Here is a 22,609-nt window from a genome sequence, read left to right on the forward strand (position 1 = left end):
AAACATATGTCATTCATAATTAAAGAGGAATTTTGATAGCCTCTAACAGTTGTAAAAAAACAAAACACTTGCCCCTTTCCAAAAAGTCTTCATTGTATATTTTCTCAATGTATATTAACCCCCTGAAAGAAGTATAATTTCTAACGTGTTTCAAAGGGTATTTTCTTTTACATAAAGGTTTCATCAATAATCCTGAAAATATAGTCCTTCATTCTTTCAATGACCTCTATAACAAAAGTTATCAGCGTTCTCTTTCCAGAGTCTATCTTGTGTACCTGAAAACTGGCAATAGGTCTAGAGATCTACATAGGAGTCCACTATTTCTCTGTACGGTAATTGTTTTAAAAAAACTCAAGTTTGACAGTTAAGCTCTATTTCTTCTTATCACTGTTTATTTGGCTTAACATAAGTCAGGAAAGATTAGCCAGCTGGTTTGATTTAAACAAATATATTTCTATACTCTGATGCTAAAGTATGATTTTTTAACATTTTTCTTAGTTCCAGAAGTAATATTTCTAGTAAGCTATGTGAGAATAGGGAACTCAACATCCTCATATGTTCTACACCCATTCCATGGATCACTAACCTTGCTGACTACCCATTTGCTTTTGAATGTAAATATCTGAACTGAGGTTTATGAACATCTCAAAAATTTTATTAAGTATTTGACAGTATGAGTCCTCAACTCTCTTTACACTTAAACATATTCCCAAGCTTCTTATGTTTTTTCTGGTTAAACACATACACACGTACACACAAACAACAAGGTTTGTCTCTATTTGTTATATATACACAATTTTTAAAAAAATTTTTTAACATTTATTTATTTTTGAGACAGAGTGTGAGCGGGAGGGGGGCGGGGTGCGGGGTGGAGACAGAGGGATGGGGGGGCGGGGAGACACAGAATCTGAAGCAGGCTCCAGACTCTGAGCTGTCAGCACAGAGCTCAATGCAGGGCTTGAACTCACGAACCATGAGATCATGACTTGAGCTGAAGTCGGACGCTCAACCAACTGAGGCACCCAGGGGCCCCTATACACATACTTTTTAAACTACAAACTATAAGAGAAAAATTTTTCCTTACATGGCTTGCATTGAAAAATTTCTAAAGGCAAAGTATAATCAGGTTAGAAAAAAATAACCGATGCCAAGAAAATCAGTATTTACAGAGTGTGCTCTTATATAAACTCTTTAAAATGTTTGGTGATCTTTACTTTTACTACTTCTTTAGGTTAAAGTTGGCAAGTTTTACCTTCAGTAAATCATTAACAACATCATCTAGTTGCTGTTAACTTATTGGTCTTTAGTACTAAACATAAAATTCCTAACATAAATAACTTGTAGGGATAACTCTTCCATCTCCAGAGAAATGTTAGTAAAACTGACATTGCTCTTAAATTAGAAGCTTGTTTTCACTTGCATTTAGCAGTTATACTTTCAAATCCTAACTATAAAATAAACTTGTGATGATCAGATGTTAAAGAAATAATTTTATTAGAATCAAGAGAAACAAAACTTATTCTCCACTCCTATTCCACTCCTTTAAAAAGAAAAAAGAAACCTCTTTTTAAATGTTGCTTCTCAGCTATTTAGAATTAGTTTTTCTTAGTATGTATGAGTGGGTAGAGACTGAGGAACCATACAGAGTGGTTCATCTCTAGGGCTGCTGTTCAGTATGAGGAAGAGAGAACAGGTAAAGAGAATTTTTAAAGGAAGAAATGAAATGATTTATTAGAATAAAATAAAGACATCCAGCAAAGGACCTTTCTTTTTCCTCCTGTTCTCTATATCTTGCCACACTTCCTGACCCCACAGAAATAAATACAAGAGTCCTATTCCTATCTGATATACCAAAGTGGGTATAGCCTGCATACTGCTTATTTCTATACTGAATACACATTAAATTCCTAAAAATTTAGAAACTAAGACCTCTCTCTTTCAGTATACTCTATAGTCCATTTGTAACATATCAAACATTTCAAAGGGTCCTTGGACTGAACACCATAATAACTCAATAAATATGAAGGAAGCAGTTACATTTCTGCAGTGCTGACTCTAATGTATACACTGCATGGCAGCTTTTTTAAAATACAGCAAGCCCAGGGCCCCTGGGTGGCTCAGTCAGTTAAGCGACCAACTTCAGCTCAGGTCATGGTCTCACGGTTCATGAGTTCGAGCCCTGTGCTGCGCTGGGCTCTGTGCTGACGGCTCAGAGCCCGGAGCCTGCTTTGGATTCTGTGTCTCCTTCTCTCTCTGCCCTTCCCCTGCTCATGCTCTGTCTCTCTCTCTCTCTCTCAAAAACAAATAATCATTAAAAAAATTTTTTTAAATAAACAAATAAAATAGAGTAAGCCCTACCAAAAAACAGCTACAGACAATAAAGAGAATTTTTTTTTAATTTTTAAAATGTATATCTCAACTAAGATCTTCCAGAAATATAAACATTAATTAAAGACACTGGCACTAATAAATACAAAGTATTTTTACCTGTGTTTTTCAAACATGTGTAGACTGCTACATAGCAGGATTTAAACATAACTCTTCCATTATTTAGCCACTGAATTGTTTTTAATGGGAACTTATCAAGGCACATCCAATGGTGTAAAAGGAGCTAGAGTGTATAGCAAGTACAGGTGCCACAAAATTATAAAATATTAGAGCTAAAAGGTACCACCTCAAGGATAAGTGCAACTTATTCATCTCACAGTTGGAAGGAAATGAAGTTCAGAGAGATTAAGGGACTCCATCATGTTTGGCCAGCTAAGTAAGGGTTGAGAAACATGCCAGTGTCTCTTGCTTCAACAACCTACTGCTCCTTAGCACAACAGAAGAAAATGAAAATTTGGGGGTGGGGAGGTTCTTTTTTAAATCCCTTATAATATCTTTATGAGAATAAATTTTATGTTTGATTTTTTAAGTATTTTCTAGTTACATAACACAAAGAACAGGAAATGTAAATCATGGAAAGAAATAAAGTCCCTGTAATTCCAAGATCAAATAGTTACCACTTTTTTTTATCTTTTGGGAAAAATAAATTACAATAAGGTATTATATGCTGTAACTCAAAAAGCAGGGGAATATAATAATATGAATAATAAGAAATTTCTTATTCCATGAATAAACACCTCACTATTCTTCTAGTAGTATAGTATATACTATATTCTTCTAATAAAAGGTTCACTTCTGAAAGACCTTTGAAAAGATTTATAAACGGGATTATTTATGCAAAAAATTCTTTGCTTTAAAAATTATCAACATTATCCTTAAGATAAGTCTTTAAAAGCTAAAATCTTTTAAAACTATTTCATTTACAACAAAGTTTATAGAAACAACTATTACATGAATTATCAATCATGGCAAATATTTTTATATGGCCCAAAAGGTCTCTGCTTACGTATACATTAAATATACAGCAGGGCCCCCACAGACCAATCAGTCTGATAAAATCTAAAAACCTGACAGGGGCGCCTGGGTGTCTCAGTCAATTAAGTGTCCAACTTTGGTTCAAGTCATGATTTCTCAGTTCATGAGTTCAAGTCCGCACATGGGGCTCTGTGCTGGGAGGCAGAGCCTGGAGCCTGCTTCAAATTCTGTGTTTCTCTCTCTGCCCCGCCCGGCTCTCACTCCTCTCTCTCTCTCTCTCAAAAATAAACATTAAAAAAATTAAAGAAAAAAAACCTAAAATCCTGATAATACCAAATGCTGAGAGGATACAGAGCAACGGAACTCTCATTCATTACTGATAGGAATACAAAATAGTACAGCTACTCTGAAAACAGTTTGGCAGCTTCTTACAAAACTAAACATACTCTTACCATAAGACCCAGCAAGTACAAATTTGGGTATATTCCCAACTGATTTGAAAACTTATGTCCACACAAAACCTACATGCAAATGTTTATAGCAGTTTTATTAATAATCACCAAAATCTAGAAACAATTAAGATGTCCTTCAATAGGTAAATGGATAAACAAACCATGAAACATCCATAAAATGGAGTATTATGCAGAAATAAAAATGAGCTGTCACACCACAAAAAGATATGGATGAACCTTAAAATCATACTACTCAGTTAAAGAAGCCAGTCTGAAAAAGATTCACAGTACATGTGACACTCTGAATAGGCAAAACTATGAAGACAGCAGAAATATCACTGATTTCCAGAAGATCAGGAAGAGAAAGAGGTATGGTAGAATAGGTGAAGCAAAGTAGATCTTTATAGCAGTAAAACTATTCTGCTGTAAAACTATGACATAGCAATGGTGAAAGCAGGGCATTACCCATTTGCTTGCTATAACCCATAGACCTTTACAGTATAAAGAATAAACCTTAATGTAAGCAAATTTTTAAAACTCTTCTAGGAAGTCAGATATGCAAACTGTGACAAAAAGGATCTAACTGTGCTGCAAATGCATGAATAACATCACAGAAGAGAGTAAAAGGAAAAAGTCCTGATCCAGGTAACTCTGGAAATGCATGGTATATGTAAAGCTAAGAAGTCTTGCACATAAGACCTACACTATAGTTGAAAAACTTATCTCCCATGGGAATATAGGTTAACAATTCTGATACTATTGTATGTACATACTAGAACCAAAAAATTAAGTAAATGGGGCGCATGGGTGGCTCAGTCAGTTAAGTGTCCTACTCTTGATCTCAGCTCAGGTCTTGATCTCAGGGTTGTGAGTTCAAGCCCTGCATTGGGCTCCATGCTGGGCATAAAGCCTACTTAAAAAAAAAAAAAAATTAATAAGGACAAATGGAGAGAGCCAGCTTTGTCCCTGTTGCAGTGAGCACTTACAGATGATAAGCAAGGGGAGGAGGCTAGAATGATCCATGTGGTAATATAACAGATCAGAGGTAAAGCCAAATTATAAAACCAGGTTTAGCTTGGTATAGATACAAATGACTACATACAGATTTATGGATGTGTGCATAGATATGCACATACATTTTCTTGCTTGATCAGCTACGACAGCTCAATAAAAGCAACAAGACCTCTCAGTAGCAATGAGCACATTTAGTACCCAAATATTCGTTTCCAACACCATTCTCCAATAAAGGGAACTGGGGTTCCTTAGAGAGACAGCTGATTCTGGGACTAGGGCAGGAAATATACAAGATGAGTCTGGAGTATTCTGAAGTGCCAGAGAGTAAGGAAGTGCTCAAAAACCAAACACACCAAAAATAAACCATCTTGATGATGCACAGGAACCAACAGAAAGGTTCCCAATGGCCAAAGCTAGAACAATTTAAGCAACAAAGTAGTACTAAATTATAACCCCAAGTATAAAAACAAATATTTAGGAGTCCATACTGACATAAATAAGTGACTGAATAAGTCAACAAAAGAGAAAAAAATCTCTCATGCAGAATTCCAAATAATTTATGTAGATACTCTGTTCTCTTTAAGTTTGAGCTGTGCAGTGACTTCTTTCTAAAGAATAAAATATGGAAAGTATGGAGAGGAGAATAACTTTACAGTGAAGATACCTGACAAATACTACTTCAACCAGATGATGAGTCAACATCAACTATAATAAATCATATTAATAGTATAGTATATACATGATAAAAATGGCACTTCACCTCTATGGTTTTCCTCCTATCCACAACTCTAGTCTAATCATGAGGAAAACAGGAGACAAATCACAATAGAGAAGTATCTATAACACCAGACCAGTATCCCCCCAAACTGCCCAAGTCATCAAGACAAGTCTGAGACACTGCCACAGTCAAGAGAAGTTTAAGGAGACACGAAAGCTAAATGTAATTGGTATCCTAGATGGAATTCTAGAACAGAAGAACAGTAGGTAAAAAGCTAAAGAACTCTTGGGGCGCCTGGGTGGCGCAGTCTGTTAAGCGTCTGACTTCAGCCAGGTCACGATCTCGCGGTCCATGAGTTCGAGCCCTGCGTCAGGCTCTGGGCTGATGGCTCAGAGCCTGGAGCCTGTTTCCGATTCTGTGTCTCCCTCTCTCTCTGCCCCTCCCCCGTTCATGCTCTGTCTCTCTCTGTCCCAAAAATAAATAAACGTTGAAAAAAAAAATTAAAAAAAAAACAAACAAAAAACTAAAAATAAAAACCATAATAATAATAATAATAATAATTTAAAACTTTTATAAGGAATCAAGAGCAGAAAATGCCTAACCTGAGAGTTAGAAAACATGGAAAAAGTAGCAACTCTGCCACTAATTTTGAAATCTTGGACATGACTCATCTTTTCTGGTCTAAGATTTACACCTATAAATTGAGAGAGATAAAACAGCCTCTGAAACCATTATCCCTATACCTACTGTAAAGTCACAGAGTAAATCTCTTTTTCTAGTAGCTCATAATATTAAACAAAGAATTCTGTAGTACCTCTAATTTCAAAGAGAAAAATAAAAGCCAGGTTCAATGACATGGGCGATTTCCATAATAGCTCTGCCACTTCTACTAAAGACAACTGGTCAAGAATCCAGTTGAATCCAAAACACTAAATGATCCATGATGGGCAACTTCTGTTAGCCTACATTGCCCAATAACCTCTGTTCTGGAAGATATCCTTCCAGAAAGGATAGGCCAAGGCAGACTTTCCCCGTCCCCAACCAACCATTCGTTCCACCTGTAACCAACAATAATTTTACCAGGGATGAAAACCTGACCCAGGGAAGCTGATCTACTGTACAGTCAATAACCAGGCCTTCTGTTACAGAATGTGAAGAGGATCTAGAGAAGAAAGGTCAAGTAGAGGAGTTGGGACCAGGGGAAACCTAGAGGAAAGATCTGCCATTTGCAAATCAAAATTATAGGGGGCAAAGTGAGCAAAAAACATTGGTAAAAAAAGAAAAACCAGTCTGTACTGCACAAAGAGAAGCATAGCTAAGAGAGTACAATCTTTTAAAAAAAATTTTTTTAATGTTTATTTTGGAGAGAGAGAGAGAGAGAGAGAGAGAGAGAGAGAGAGGGCACGTGCAAGTGTAAGTGGGGGAGTGGCAGAGAGAGGGGAAGACAGAAAATCCAAAGCAGGCTCCACACTGTCAGCACAGAGCCCGGCATGGAGCTCAAACTCACGAATCGTGAGATTATGACCTGAACTGAAATCAAGAGTCGGATGCTTAACTGACTGAGCCATCCAGGCACCTCTGAGAGTATAATCTGAAACCAAAAGATTACAATTTCACAAGGGTTGGCTAGGCTTTATTTTCTGACCTTGAATATTCATAAGATTGCCTACTATTTATTTAAAATAACCTTTTATTTGATATACTTTGACTGGGTTTTCTAATTCCTGCAACCAACAAGCCCTTACTAAAACAAGCTCTGACTACTGTGACTTTGCTTATTCCCCTCACCAGTTTTAAATTACAGTTCATTACTAGTTGCTGGAATTTAATAAACTTGTATTCAAACTGAATATCATTTGAAATCTCATACAAAGGCTTTCACAGGGGATTTTTTTTTTTTTTTGAAAGAGAGCAAGCGAGCATGAGTGGGGAGAGGTGCACAGAGAGAGAAAAAGTGAGAGAATCCTAAGCAGGCTCATGGAGCCTCACGTGGGGCTCGATCCCGCAACCCTGGAATCATGACTATGACCAGAGTCACAGGGAATTTTTAAAGGAATATATCAGTATTTTTTTAATCCACATATTTGTAGCCTTCAAGAAATTGTGGTTTTTTTCCTCCTTAAAGACTCTAGGCTTCTTGTAATAAGAAACCATAAAAAATGACTTTATAACTGGTTCCTAATACCTATTTCTCTAAATCTATTCAATAAAATCCTTGCGTTTCCTTAAGAATTCAGGAAGCTGAATGCGACTGACTGTACTGTGGTTAACATTATAGAAGTTGCACAATAATCTAGAAAAAAATCCTGACCACCAGTCAGATCAAGATTTACATATTTTCTCTAGAGTTTTAGATTACCCATTCTAAGAAACAATACATTAGAACATGTAAAAAGTTGCCCTTCTATTCTGTAATTGCAAATACATAAAAATTTCACATAATAGAGACAAACCAGTAATCTCTAGTTATAAACTAATATTCTACAGGGCAATATACCTCAAATATAGCTAAAGAATTTATCTGTTAAGCTATCTGTATACAATCATCTTACAATAACTTCAAAGACACAGGATATGTCTTGTGTTTTTAATTACTTCTAGCTTCTACTCAAAATTATGAGTTTATACAGAAAAAGCTAAATAATATCCCCTATTGAAAATCTTAAATAGAACAGACACATAAATAGGCAGGGACACATTTTCTTTCAAGTCCTTTAACTCAATAAAGATAACCCAAACACATTCTTACCATTCTGTTGCTTCCTAAAGCCTACTGGCAAAACTCTAGATTAACTGTAAAAATATATTTAAAACTATACAAAACATTCTGATCATACCAAACTTATAAATTTATTTTGTAATACAATCACTTTCTCTCTTTGGGGTCTGGTATTAACAACTGAGCTTACATTTTTTTTTTTTATACAGGCATGTAAAAACATTATCCTACCACCTGATAATGTGTTCAGACAACCAACGTGATCATGAGGCACACCCTTCTTCCCCAAATCCCCCACCATACCAATTATCTCTCCACAACTCCTGAGTTTAGTGAACTATGTAAATGATTATGTCACTGATTCAACATTTCTTTTGAAAACTTAAAATCTAGATTTTTTAAGTAAAAAAAAGGAAATAATCACTAGTACTAAATTTCATAAATTCAAAGTATTAAAAGTTCAACTAATGGCATAAAAAAAACTCTACTATGAAAAGCATGCTAAATTTTTCTCTGACATTTTCAAAGCAGGATAAGGTTTACATTTCTCCAAAGATACATCAACCAACAGAAAGACATGGTTCCTCCAAAGAGCTTGAGTTCTATTGTACATGTTGCTATGATAATGCACACAAGGAGTAATCAGTCAATCTTGGGAAGATAGGAAAGAATTCTCAGAGTATAGAATTTCTAAATTTAAACATCTTACTCCTTTTGCAGACAGAGAAAGGAAGATAACCAGGGAGATGAGGTAAGAGTGGACTAGAGCAGGCATTTAGGCATATAAGAAAGCCTCAAGTAAAAGAATATAACAAGGAACTAATAATCTGTTTAGAATATCGAGAAACAGACAGTAAAAGAATGTTTAAAAATCGTGCAATAATTCATTTTACTTTCTTAAATTTTTTAAAACTTTTATTCATTTTTGACAGACACAGAGAGACAGAGCACGAGTTGGGGAGGGGCAGAGAGCAAGGAAGACACAATCCAAAGCAGGCTCCAGCCTCTGAGCTGTCAGCACACAGCCCAATGAGGGGCTCAAACTCACAGACCACAAGATCATGACCTGAGCTGAAGTTGGACGTTTAACTAACTAAGACACCCAGGCCCAAATAATTCATTTTAAAGAGTAGATTTTATTCTAAAAACATTTATTCTAGCTACACTGTAGGAGTCCATTGGGGAAACAGTACACTAGCACTGCAGAAAGCAAGTTAGGAAGCATTTCCAGTAATCCAGAAAAGAGATGACAGAGATGACCTAAATTTAAGAAAGCAGCACTGAGAAAAAAGAAATAAAGTTGAATCATAACACTGGTAGGAGAGGAGGGTGTAGTGAAGAAGTAATTGAAGATTACTCCTGTTTTTCCAGACTGGGCAAGTGAAAGATACAATTAAGTGAAAAGATAGTGTTGAATATTGGATGTGTGCGAAGGAAGCAATGGTAAGTTCAATTTTAGACATGTTCCATTGAGTTTACTGTGGAGAAAGCAAATGGATATATCTTGCAAGCAGTCTGAAGCCTAAGAATAATCTGATTGGAGATATATACATTTGGAAATCCATCAATATAGAGATGATAATTTAAACCACAGCACTGTGTGAGAATATCAACAGAGAGCATACAAAATAAGAAAGAAGTCAATAACCAAAGCCCAAGCAGTGCCAAAAGCAAGGGGAAGGGCAAAGATATATTTATATATTCATCTGAATTACAGAAATCAAATCATGTCAAAATTTTTTTTAACAGATAAGAAAACTAACAACCTCAGAAGTTAAAAACATTTACCCAGCATCATACTACCAGCTGAGAATTCTACTGGAAGGAGACTGGGATGTTCCTCAAATCTAGTTCTTTTGCAAATAATCTACAAATAAAACTTCTAAAAATATTAAGATTCTAGATTAAATAAGATAGCATTTTTTTTTAATTTTTTTTTCAACGTTTATTTATTTTTGGGACAGAGAGAGACAGAGCATGAACGGGGGAGGGGCAGAGAGAGAGGGAGACACAGAATCGGAAACAGGCTCCAGGCTCTGAGCCATCAGCCCAGAGCCTGACGCGGGGCTCGAACTCACGGACCGCGAGATCGTGACCTGGCTGAAGTCGGACGCTTAACCGACTGCGCCACCCAGGCGCCCCTAAGATAGCATTTTAAAGATAAAAACATTATCCAGTCATGAATGGTGACTTAAAAAACTTTATAAAATATTACATTTGGTTCATTTAACTTGACTCTTCATATCCATATATATATATTTTGAAATGTTTATTAAGAAGATAATTCAGGTGTTGACTATAATCTTTTTCAATGGCACTTTCCACTCTCATTGCCAATAAGCTATTAGCATGACCCTTTCTCTCCAACTGAAAATTTAATCATAACAAAATAATTCATGCCTTTATATTCTGATAACTGTCAGTTAAAATAACATAAAAAATACATTTACAATTAAGAGGAATGATAATATAGGACAAGTGAAAAGAAGCAAACAACAAAAGTTGAATCAGTTCTCCAACTTCACATAAATGGTAAAAATAGTACCAGGGAAAATAAATTTCTGGAAAAGACTTAACATTTACAAGAAACTACATTAGACGGACAGTCATAAAGAAAGCATATTCACCATAGCTTTCTGAAATGTACTACATCAAATTTGGCCCAGCCAAAAGACCTGAAAGGAAAAACAACTAAAATCTAGATACATTACTCTTTCATCTTTTAAGGTTAACACTTGAAACCTAGTAAACCCTGTTTCGTATCTTCTTATGCATCACTGTATCTTGTACCCATCCTCATGAAGTGTATCTGACCCAGTAACCCAATTTTTACTTCTGTTCAAACCATAGCAACACTTCATCAACACAACTAAAACAATGTCAAGTCTCTTTTACCCTCATTCTTCAATTCAAATTGGGATTATTCCAATTTCTCTGACTTCAGCTTCTTAGAAAAAAAAGCTGCTTAAACTAATGTTTTACTAATAAGTAGAAACTAGTCCTCACTGTCACAGGAGTGTCAACAAAAATAATTTCCAAATGGTCAAACTTCAGGCTGGGGTGAATGTCATAAGAAGAAAACATACCTAGTGCATACTGAAATCAAATCAGAAAGTTCCACTTTCAATCATGACAGAATAACAAACACTGAATATCCTCTTGCCATACACAACTAGACAACTGGAAAAAACACAGAAACAATTATTGTTAGACAACAGACAATATGTAGTGCAGGACTGTGACCTATAAGAGAGAACAAACAAATAAGATAAGCCACACTATGATCACACTTTCCACATGGAAGTATCATTAGTACTGCAGAACAGGAAGCCGTCTTGCTGAGCAGAGAGAGAGAAAAAAAAGAGTGTTTGGGGAAGTGAGGCAGCTGGAATTTGTGGGACAGAGCACCAAAGAGGAAGAAGCAAAACAGAAAAAGACGGAGAAACACCAAATATTTGTGTAAGGGTCCCCTGGAATCTTACATGTACAAAGCTGCACATGTAAAACATGAGATTCCACAAGACCAACTGTTTTCATGAGGCTAGAGTCTTCCTTCAGGTTTCAACTAGCCAGAGTAAAGACCTTTTTAAATGAAACACCAGAAAGGCCATGCCAAGAAGTAAGGCTAAACTAAACCTAAAATACAGGCTACTCTGGACATCCCCCTAATACAGCTAAAACATAAACCTTAATAGGATCAAGCATATTATCAAGTAAATTAACTGCCTGTCAGAACAAATTTCAATACTTTTAAAGAAAGAGAACAAAATCCAGACCCTCAGTAATATTTGTATGGTGGACATTATTTTAAGTATGTGAAAATGAATCATAACACACTACAGATAATTCTGCCTACTGAGAGTGCCCTGAACAAATTGCTCAGACTCTTCTCACCACTTTACAAATTTCTCTGTGTTAAAATCAGAGATTAAAGAGAAAAGTAGAAGCAGCTTTCCATGACAATGTAAAAGAAATAGTGGTACACAGACCTCACTGAAGGCACATACTTCACTGAAGAAATAGAAAAGTCACCAAACAGATCTTCTCATTTATTACTGAACATTGTAATATCTAATGACATGAGTCATCAAAGAAATATATATATGGTATAGTCTGCTCACCAATTTATAAAAACACATCATTTTTAAAAGTCTATTTATTTTGAGAGGTGGGGGGGGGGGGGTGGCGGCAAAGACAGAAGGGAAGAGAGAATCCCAGGCAGGTTCCGTGCTCAGAGAGCAGAGCCCAACTTGGGGCTCAAAGCAGGGCTCAATTTCTCGAACCATGAGATCATGACATGATCCAAAATCAAGAGTCAGACACTTAACTGACTTGGCCACCCAGGCACCCCAAACTTTTTTGAGCTTACAAAAAACTACTAAAATCAGGTTCCTGCAACTAACGGCTCAGCTTCAATTAGTCTCAAATACTAAATGGGTTTTACTGCTGAGGTGCCTGGGTGACTCAGTCGGTTAAGCCTCCGACTCTTGATTTTGGCCCAGGTCATGATCTCGCAGTTCAAGAGTTCAAGCCCAGCATTGGGGTCTGTGCAGATGGTGCCTGCTTTGGGATTTTCTCTCTTCCTCTCTCTGTGCCTCTCCCCTGGCTCACACACATGTGCACACTCGCTTGCTTGCTTGCTCTCTCTCAAAATAAACTTTAAAAAAGAAAAAATATGGCGCACCTGGATGGTGCAGTCGGTTAAGCCTCTGACTTTGACTCAGGTCATGATGTCATGGTTTGTGAATTCAAGCCCCACATGGGGCTCTGTGCTAATGGCTCAGTCTGGAGCCTGCTTCAGAATCTGTGTCTTCCTCTCTCTCTCTGCTCCTCCTCTGCTCATGCTATCTCTCTCTCAAAAGAAACAAACATTAAAAAAAAAATTTGTTTAATAAAAAAAACCAAAAGGGTTTTGTTGCTAATGAGTACTTATTGCCATGTACAAAGAAACAACTGTTGTTTCTCTATCCAGAATTTAGATACCTGGTAGCTTATGTAAGCAACAGCCTTTAAACTAAGCAAACAAGAAAACATACAATTAAAATGAACATCTCCTTGCACTAATGCTTATCTATGCATTCAAAGAGAAATTCTTCAGTGCATCACTCAAGAATCTTGAGACATAATTCTGACAAGCCTGGTTATTCTGATTCTAAGTTTAAAGAGAACAAAAAGCACTATAGCACTAGAGACAACAAAATGAAAGTCAACAAAAATGAAGAAAAGAAGAAAATTGTAAGTTACAGAATTTGAACATAAAAAAGAAGCTAAATTATGAGAACATAAAAAGCAGAGAAGTGTGAATCGTTTCACATAAGCAAAAACAGATATTCTGGCAGTGATGCCAGAAAAGTATCACTACATAACCTCTGTCAGCAAAAATGACTCTGAGTCAAGAATAAAAAGGTAAATTATACTACAAACACACTCAGATTACAACAGAGAATCCCTTTTGGAAGCCATTCACATCAGTTGAAATAAAAGATGTTGATATGGAAAGGAAAAAAACAAAGAATTCACTGATTATTTCTTAGTCAACGGCATGCTCCTCTTACAACCAAAAATGTTATAATAAGGACATTATTTATCTCTCTCCTCTCATTAATCTTGTGCCAAACTACTGGGGCCAATCCAACTATTATATTCCACAGTCTTTTCCAATTAGTTGAGAAGGTACACCACGCATGAGTTTTCTCTGGTAACCTCTGACTTTAATATACTTAAATGCATTCTAAACACCCCCCCAAAGTATTTTTTTGCAAATTATCCAAGTTCTCTTTTAAAGTCAAGCTGTAGCATAAGTTTTATACCCCCAATTCATACAGGGCAATTATTCTTCACAGATAAACTAACAAAATGTTCTTTAAAACAATGAACATGAAAACATTTCATCCAATAAGTAAAACAGGTTACTTACCAATAATGCTGATTCTCTGACAGATAAAACCAGATAATCATGATTATGCAATTACAGAGCTTAAACTCAGACCAAAGAACTGTAAAAACTGAGTACCTAGCACCTTCTCCTTGAGAGTTCTAAACCTAGAAACCCAAAAATCCACGGAATTAAGTCTTTACTGGAGGAGGTAAACCAGGAGTAGTTCAGACTATGAATTAGAATATGGGAGTTCTTTATGTACCTATAGATATCTGCCTCTATCTTATGTGTGCCAATAGTTCCTCATACTTTCAATAAATAACTTTAAAACCTTAATTGTGAGTTAGGAAATGGGGACTGTATAATGCCACCTATGCTATCTACTTCTGAGTTGGAGTGTCAAATGAGAAATTCAGTTAAATCACTTGGTACCTTATGAAGTATAACACAAATATAACATTATTTTATCTAGGGCAAGATGGCTCCTCTATTGCTTTCTAAGCAAAATCGATCCCTAATCCTGGAGTTTTCCGGTCCCTTGAAAGAAACTTAGACAAACAGTAAAAGTAGTCTCACAGGAAGTGAATCTACAAGACCTCATGAGGATTTTCTCTATGCAGCTTCTGAAACCGATGAAGATATCAGAAGATTGATCATAAGCATAGTGTAAAAGAACATATTGTAATTATTTAAAGTATATTAACGTTTTCAGAGGACCAAGTTTAAAAATACAATTCCTATAAATATTCTCTAATATGGCTTAAAAATGTCTTACCTAGAGACTACATGAGCAATACTCTATTTGATAAACAACTGGCTTATTCTTAAAACTTTCATTATCTAGAAACTTGAAAATTGGTATAAGCATTAATAATCTTATCAGTGAGATAAGATTATTATCTTAGAAAACCTCAAGAATCCAGAAACTCTTAATCTGACTTTTTATCCTCTGCCTGTTCATGAAAAGTTGTAAGATCTTTAAATGAAGCTATCCAAGGCCATTCAAATATAAATTTAAGTGTTCTTGTACAAGGAGAATACAGAGACAAATTCAGAGACAACTGACCAAATCACATTTCCATTCAAAAATTTATTTTCTAGTGGTTGCCTTGTGAACTGGGAAAAAAGCTCTGAACATTAAAACCCAGGACCTTCTCTATACCTGCTCTCCCTAGAGCAAGAACTTCAAATCTAAGACACCTGATTCAACGCTTCTGATTCAAAATCCACAAAAGGTCAATTCTCAAAAAGAAAAGGCAAATCATAGTTAAGTACATGATCTCAGTCAGTCTGGCTATTAGGCCAAAAAGGTAGTCACCAGGTATTACCTACCACTTTAACAGAATCCTTCAATCTTGAAGATCAGAGAATTTTGAGGTAAAATAATATTTTTTTGATTCCCCACCCACTACTCTTTGAGAAAGCACATCTAGTAAAATAATCCACAGCTGGAATCTTGCCAGAAACAAAGATAATATACAGTCCCCCTTGCTCATAGTTTTCCATTTGGAAAAATAAATATATAAAAGCAAACTGTGGGTTTATATGCTAAAGAAGAGGGATGGCATCTAAAAAGGAAACAGAGTAAGTATCCAAAATGACCACAAATTCATTTCTCTGGCCTATGGCCTAATTGCCATGAATCAGGTCTAAGGCTAGGATTCTTTTTTTTTTTTTTTTTAATGTTTATTTTTGAGACAGAGACAAAGCATGAGTGGGGGAGGGGCAGAGAGAGAGGAAAACAGAATCCCAAGCAGATTCCAAGCTCCAAGCTGTCAGCACAGAGCCCAATGCAGGGCTCAAACTCAGGAGCCGTGACATCATGACCTGAGCCAAAGTCTGGCACTCAAACAACTGAAGGACTCAGGCACCCCTAAGGCTAGCATTCTATACACAATATCTTTTCAAACATTTACAAAGCATTTCATTAGATGACCTTATATGTGATATCCTTGCAAACAAGACAGATAAATTATAGGCTAAATGGTAGGATAGAAGGTTACTGATTAAATAATCAATGTTAACTTAGAGAAGAGTTGTAACTCGAATAAAGAGCTATGTCCTCCTGGCTCCAGACAAAGAACTAGGCCATACTGAGTGTTTTCTATCAATAACATATTTTTTAATCTGGCCATCAGGACGTACTCATTCCCTACTGGTAAAGACAGTCGTGTGTAATCTGAGCAATGCCCAATTCCCAGTTTCAAAAGGAAATTGTCTACAGAGAAATTTATTAGCATGAAGAGCATGAGAAAGAAAAACAAAGTATTTGATACAGTATAATGTGTACACCTGTGTATGCAGCAGAATATTCCACCTACCCCATTTATCTTTTTTTTTTTTTTAACCCCAAATGCATTTTCAAATGCAAGAAATTAGCTTGAGACTTCAAAGCACTAGATGGGTATCACGATGCTATCTTTTACAATGATACTTTGGGTACAAAAAAAAAAAAAAAAAAGGCCAAGACAAAAGGCTCTTGGCTCTAGACAAAAAGCATTTGAAGAAGGATTTTACTGAAAGAGATTGCATCTAACATGATCAAACACCCTCTCTCAATTTTCTTTAAATTATCTCTAACCAAGATGCTAATCAAGATGCTCTCACTCTCCATCTCACTTCTACCAACATGCTTCCTCCAGAGGGAAAAAACATTGAAAGTGAATTGTCAAAAGGTGCTATCTTCAAAAGGCTGGAGAAAGGCAACAAACCAAAAAAGAATGATTTCTTTTGCCAAAGGTCACCCAATGAGGCATTAATTTAAAAATACTGTCCTAATAAAGCATCTACCATCCAAATTCCAAAGGACTTTGTACATCCTGAGAAACCCATGAAACTGTATTAGTCTCATTCTCAAAGGGTTAGGAATATGGAACATCACTTTTTAAATATTATGACCACTATCTTTACACAACTGTTTTATAAACATCATCCTTCAGAATTACTATCAGGAGAGTTCTAACAAAAAAAGGAACATAATGAGTTATGAGAAAATACTTCCCATCAATATTCTAGCTAAGTCCTGGGGCACGTGGGTGGCTCAGTCGGTTGAGTGGCTGACTTCAGCTCAGGTCAATGATCTCACAGTTCGTGAGTTCAAGCCCCCCTTGGGCTTGCTGCTGTCAGCTCGGAGCTCACTTCAGATCCTGTCCCCCTCTCTCTCTGCACCTCCCCCACTTGTGCTCTCTCAAAAGTAAATAAAACACTAAAAAAAAAAAAAAAAAAAAAGCTAAGCCTTTTTAAAAAGAGCATTTCTTTGCCAAAGAAACAATAAAAAACAAAAAATTAATGAGTATATTTTGTAAAAATGCACACTTCTTGAGTTTTTGGTCTTTCCCCAAGACATATGCTCTTCCTCCTTGTGCCTCCAGATAAACAATTCTGTTTTTAAAAACTGATGAATAATACCAATGGTAAGAACTCAATTTATCTGAAACTGAAAAAACCTCACTTAGTTGTTTTTCTATCTCAGATTGGACTTCAAATATTTCAAATACATAAAAATGCTAACAGTTCTATAAAAATAAATGAATAAAATACTCACATAAAATGACCTCTCTATTAAATCAATATTAAAATACTATTTATAAAAAATTTTTTTCAGAAAAGAAATCTATGCTAAAAGGCCACCAAATTATCATACACAAATGCAACTTATCTATAATGTATGGCAAAAAATTCTTATGTTCCACAACCAGGATTTGATACTCTGATCTGATACATACCAGAATCTGGCAATTGTCACAACAAAGCATTACAAAGTTTCCTCAAATTAACATTTTTACATAGCCTATATAATGTGATAGCAATTCAAAAGCATATTTTATAGGGGCAAAAGGTGATTTTTCTGTTGTTGATCATGGTGTTTACAGTAAGCACTGTTCGCTGTTCATCAACAGTTCCTTGCACGATTACTCGGAGTTAGCTCCAATTTATTTGTGTTATTATCCAGAATACTCTGCCTTCAAAACAAAGGCTAGGAACTGACAGTATTTTAAGATAGTCTCCCCTTATAATTCAGAGTCAGGAAAAATTTGTCTCAAATGCTTTATGTAAACTATGCAACAGACTAACTCTTGCTAATATGCTAATTACAATATACAATTAGCTGTCATGGTATTAACAGTAATATCTACTCTACAAATCACAAGTCAAAGGTATTGCATAAAGTACATTTTTTAGTGAAAAGTTTTAATTGGAAAGTAGATATAAGCAACTAAGATAAAAGTGGATTTATAGCCTGCCAGATTTCTCTTAATCTATATGATATCTAAGCACTCGTTAATTCTTCTACACTGCCTAGAAGGCCTAGACACTTCATAAAGTTCTGCAACTATAAATCTAAGTGTACTGTGATAACTAAAGATGTTTCCATTTTACAAATTAACTGAAATGGTATAAAACTTATTAATAAACAAAAACACCATCAACCATAGCTTCCACATGTTTCTAATTAAGATGTATGAACTATCAAAACTAGAAAACCATATTGTCATTGAGAAGAGTAGTAAGTTGAGTTTTAAAGTCTTTCTTTTTTTGGAGCTTTTTTAAGAGTTGAGATAATCATTATGTTAAACCTAAAATTTCAGCTAAAGCATTAATTTCAGCTATAATAAAAATGCTATGAATAGACATTTAAGAATAGATACTGAAAGCGTGGGGAATAATAAACAAAGCAGAATTCATGGTTACCATATTTACACATACTCTTTGTTGTGTTTCAGTGCCACATGATCTGATTCAAAGTAATAAACATCAGGATCATCATCTTCTTCCTCTGTATTGTGTGGATTGGCACTCTCTTTGGCAGATGGCAAATGTCCAATATTAAGTCTTGCCTCTGAGGGTGGCTTACTTAGTCCTTCACTCCCATAATTTCCAGAGTCACAAAATATTCCTTTTTCATTCTGAGAAATTTCATCAGGATTTGTGGGAGATTCACTTCTATTATCACTAACAGTTGCATTTGTTTCATTGGGACTAAGATTATTCTCCTCAAATTGTCCATTTTCTCTGCAAGGAGAATTGTTTTTAGTGGGACTACCTCTGGTAGGGGCTGCCCTTCGTGGTGAAGTTCTCAGAGTATATCGATGTTCTTGAGGTTCTGATAAAGACATCATTTGAGCTGAAACACAGTCTAGAACAGAAGATGATTCTGGTTCTCCAGAGACTGGCATACTCTCAAGATTCGTGTCCAGGGCGTTATTGGTGTTTTCATTACACTGCTCTTTTGAGGCACTGCTATCTCCCACCACATCTACTTCCTCCTCAGAATCCCTTAAGGATGACTGAATTTCAGAAAAGGGACCTGTAGCTGGCTCAGTAGTCAGCTGATTAACATGTTCCACAGGCAGGCAGGCAGTTACTATTTTGTGGTCCTCCAACTTGACCTGCACTTCTGAATTTGTGCAAGGCACGTTATGGTCTATATAACTGTCGTCCTTCCTACTATCAAGGAACATTGAAGTGTGGGTATCCGAATCCCCATTTTCAGCTACTGACTTTTCCTGTAACACATACGAACCAGTGCTATTTTGTTTAGTGTTCCCATCAGACTGACAGTCGTCATAGTTTATAACAGCTGAATCACTGTCATCAACACCATTGACAGCCAAATAGCCTGCGATTTCTTCAACTACTGTAGAATTAAGTGGCCCTTCCTCACTGACATTCACCTTTTTAATTTCCCTTTTCTCACAATCATCCAGTATAAGACATCGACAAGCTCGTTTAGTCCCTTGAAAATCTGCATCATTGTCCACTACTGTATTCCTCTCTTCTACCGACTCCTTGTCTGATTTTATAGGTGAATCTTCTTCTGAACTGTTTGGTGCTTCAGATCTAAGACAACGCTTAATTCTTTTTAAAACTGGTGAAACAGGTTCTGTTTGCCTTCTCTCACAATTTTCTACAGCCTGCCTTTCTATGTTATCTTTTTCTGAAGAAGAAAGTCCTCTTTTCCTAGGGCTTACCCATGATTCTCGAGTACTTTGCTGTTTTAAATCAGTAGTTCTTCCATTATTATTTCCTTTCTGAATTTGCACAGGCTCTGGTCTCTTCTTTGGTGATCTTGATCGTACTTGAGAATGAGAAGAGATTTCTTCAGGGTGAGCAATGCTACGATTTCTTAAAGTTCTACCACAAAAAGATTCATCCAAGCCGTTTAACCCCACTGTTGATCTTGTAACACGAGTAGATCGGGAAGCAGCCATACTATGGCAAGTCCCTACAATACGGTCATCATGATCCACTCATTGGGAAACCTTCAAAAATGTAAACAAAATAATGAGAAAAAGGTAATAGTTAATATACCTAAAACAAAAGCATAAAGCTATTAACTTTTAAATCCAAGTATAGCCAATATTAATAAATTACATGATATAACTTCTTTTATTAACATTTCCAAAAATGATATTAATATAACAGCTAACAATTATATGGTACTTAATATGTTCCAGGAATCATTCTATATGCTTTACATACATTAACTCATTTAAGTCTCACAACAACTAAGGTAGATGCTATTACCATCCCTACTTTACAAATGAGGAAGAGGATGAGGTATGTGTATAGTTTAAGTAATGTGTCCAAAACCATACACAGAAGTGGCAGAGCAGGGCTCTAGAGACCATGCCTTTAACCTGCCTTGCTGTTTATCTGCTTTTCAGATACAAAGGCACAAAGGGCCCAGAAGAGTTACCTCAAAGACAGGATTTCGTCTTGGTTATTAAAATAATACCTATGAATTTATATAGCAACAATCACAAAAACTATCCCAATCATTTCTTATGTTTTCTCAAAACATTCCTGGGAGGTAAAGTGGTAGGCTCAGCTCTTCTTAATTCACTCTTACTAAAATGAGTTTTAGGTCAAATCCTCTGATAACAAACTATCTGACATCCAAAAACTTTCGGTTGTAACCAAGCAGATGAACAGATATCACAATCCTAGCTTGCAATAAGCTAAAAGCAAAACAGAGGAAAGCCAAACCTCCCTAGTCTCTAGAAGTACAGCCATAAATTAGCAAGTGAAAGGAAGTATTCTGAAGAGAATAGAAGAAAAAGGAGAAGCCCCCCCAAAGCAAATAGTGCATCTAAGAAACAAGGACAACACATTCTCTCCTTCTTTAAACTCCTGTATATACGTATATGTCACAGTTTTAACGCATATTGGGAATGAGCTGGTTTTCTGATGTGGATGTTGGGTGTGTCTAAGATAGAAATGCAAGGGAAATTGAAAACTGCCCTGATTGATCTACCTGGATAAACTCTTAAGTGGTTATTATTTTCCAAAGGTTCTCCCATAAAGCAGAATAAAGGAGCTATTAACATTTCAAGTATCCATTCTTCTGCTCCTCTTCTGTTTAGCTTTCACAAGATAATTGCCACTTCACTGCTTAACTTCCAAATGGGGGGGTAGGATGGATACAGAAAGTAGCCAGTAACAGCTGTAGTACATAGTTGCATAGTACACTTCCCCCTCCCTTCCATGCTTCCCATAGTTCCTCCTACAAACCCTCCCAATGCCGTTCTACCTCTCCCCCTGCAAATCAAATACAATTTCTCTTTTGCCTCAACCAGAAATGTCTAACAGCAGAACAGTTATGAAGAACTACAGAAGCCACAGCAACATGCTACCACATACCAAAAAAAGAAATATTAAAGGGAAATGCCTTCCTGTTCCTGACTGCTGACAAATGTATTAAGTTTCCCAAAAATATGTAAGCTGATTGAGTTTAGTTTTGTTTCACAGTAAGGTATACTTTTAAATTTTTAATTAACAGTTTTTAAAAATCTTACAAGACTCACAAAACCAGCTCTGGGATTAGAATATGATAATTTGTTCTAGAGAGTTATACAGCCATTGCATGAATAAGTAAAGGACACCAATCAGAACTTAGAAATACATTTCACATAGTAAACTTCTCCTATTTTGGGATTCATTAGAGGGACGTGATATGTAATTCTCTTTTGCTTAAATCTTGTCATGAAGATTACAATCTATTTTAAATCACAGTAATAAATATTGAATGTACCATAAATATCCACTTTTAATTACAAAAAACATAAGTTAAACTTCAAATGATGCTCCAAAACAGCACAAACTAAAAAAAAAAAAATACTAAAATAAATTTCTTTGTTTATATACCCAAATCTGGAGCTCTGAAATTTGAAGGTTACTAATTTTTAAATATTAATTACCTATGTAAATACACAAAAGAAACATAATTTTTTAAACTTTACAAAATATAACGCAAACATCTTTAACGCAAATTTGATTACACTCATAATTTATGATTCAAAAATAATATTGGCAATAGTAATATTTTATATAAAAAAAGAATCTGTTAACCTTTACTTTTTAAAAGATGATGCCAATTAAAGACATATAAACCTCAAATGATACCCATAATAGGCACTCTTAAGCCCTTTTCTTTCCATAGCAATCCAAATGAAAGCAAAATT

General features: G+C 35.7%; 1 protein-coding gene across 3 annotated transcripts in view; it reads right to left on the reverse strand.

The window, feature by feature from the left end:
* The window catches only part of ZZZ3 (zinc finger ZZ-type containing 3), a 107,891-nt gene that overhangs the window by 40,148 nt on the left and 45,134 nt on the right, over positions 1-22,609 (reverse strand). For all 3 annotated transcript variants that reach the window (XM_040470692.1, XM_040470693.1, XM_040470691.1), the window contains one exon: positions 18,852-20,407. In XM_040470692.1, coding sequence (XP_040326626.1) covers positions 18,852-20,356 — 1,505 coding nt within the window. In that variant the 5' untranslated portion in view covers positions 20,357-20,407. The remainder of the gene's footprint in view (positions 1-18,851; positions 20,408-22,609) is intronic.

This window comes from Herpailurus yagouaroundi, unplaced genomic scaffold, assembly GCF_014898765.1.
Source record: "Herpailurus yagouaroundi ecotype Mexico unplaced genomic scaffold, PumYag 77, whole genome shotgun sequence".
In the NCBI taxonomy this organism is placed as follows: Eukaryota; Metazoa; Chordata; class Mammalia; order Carnivora; family Felidae; genus Herpailurus; species Herpailurus yagouaroundi.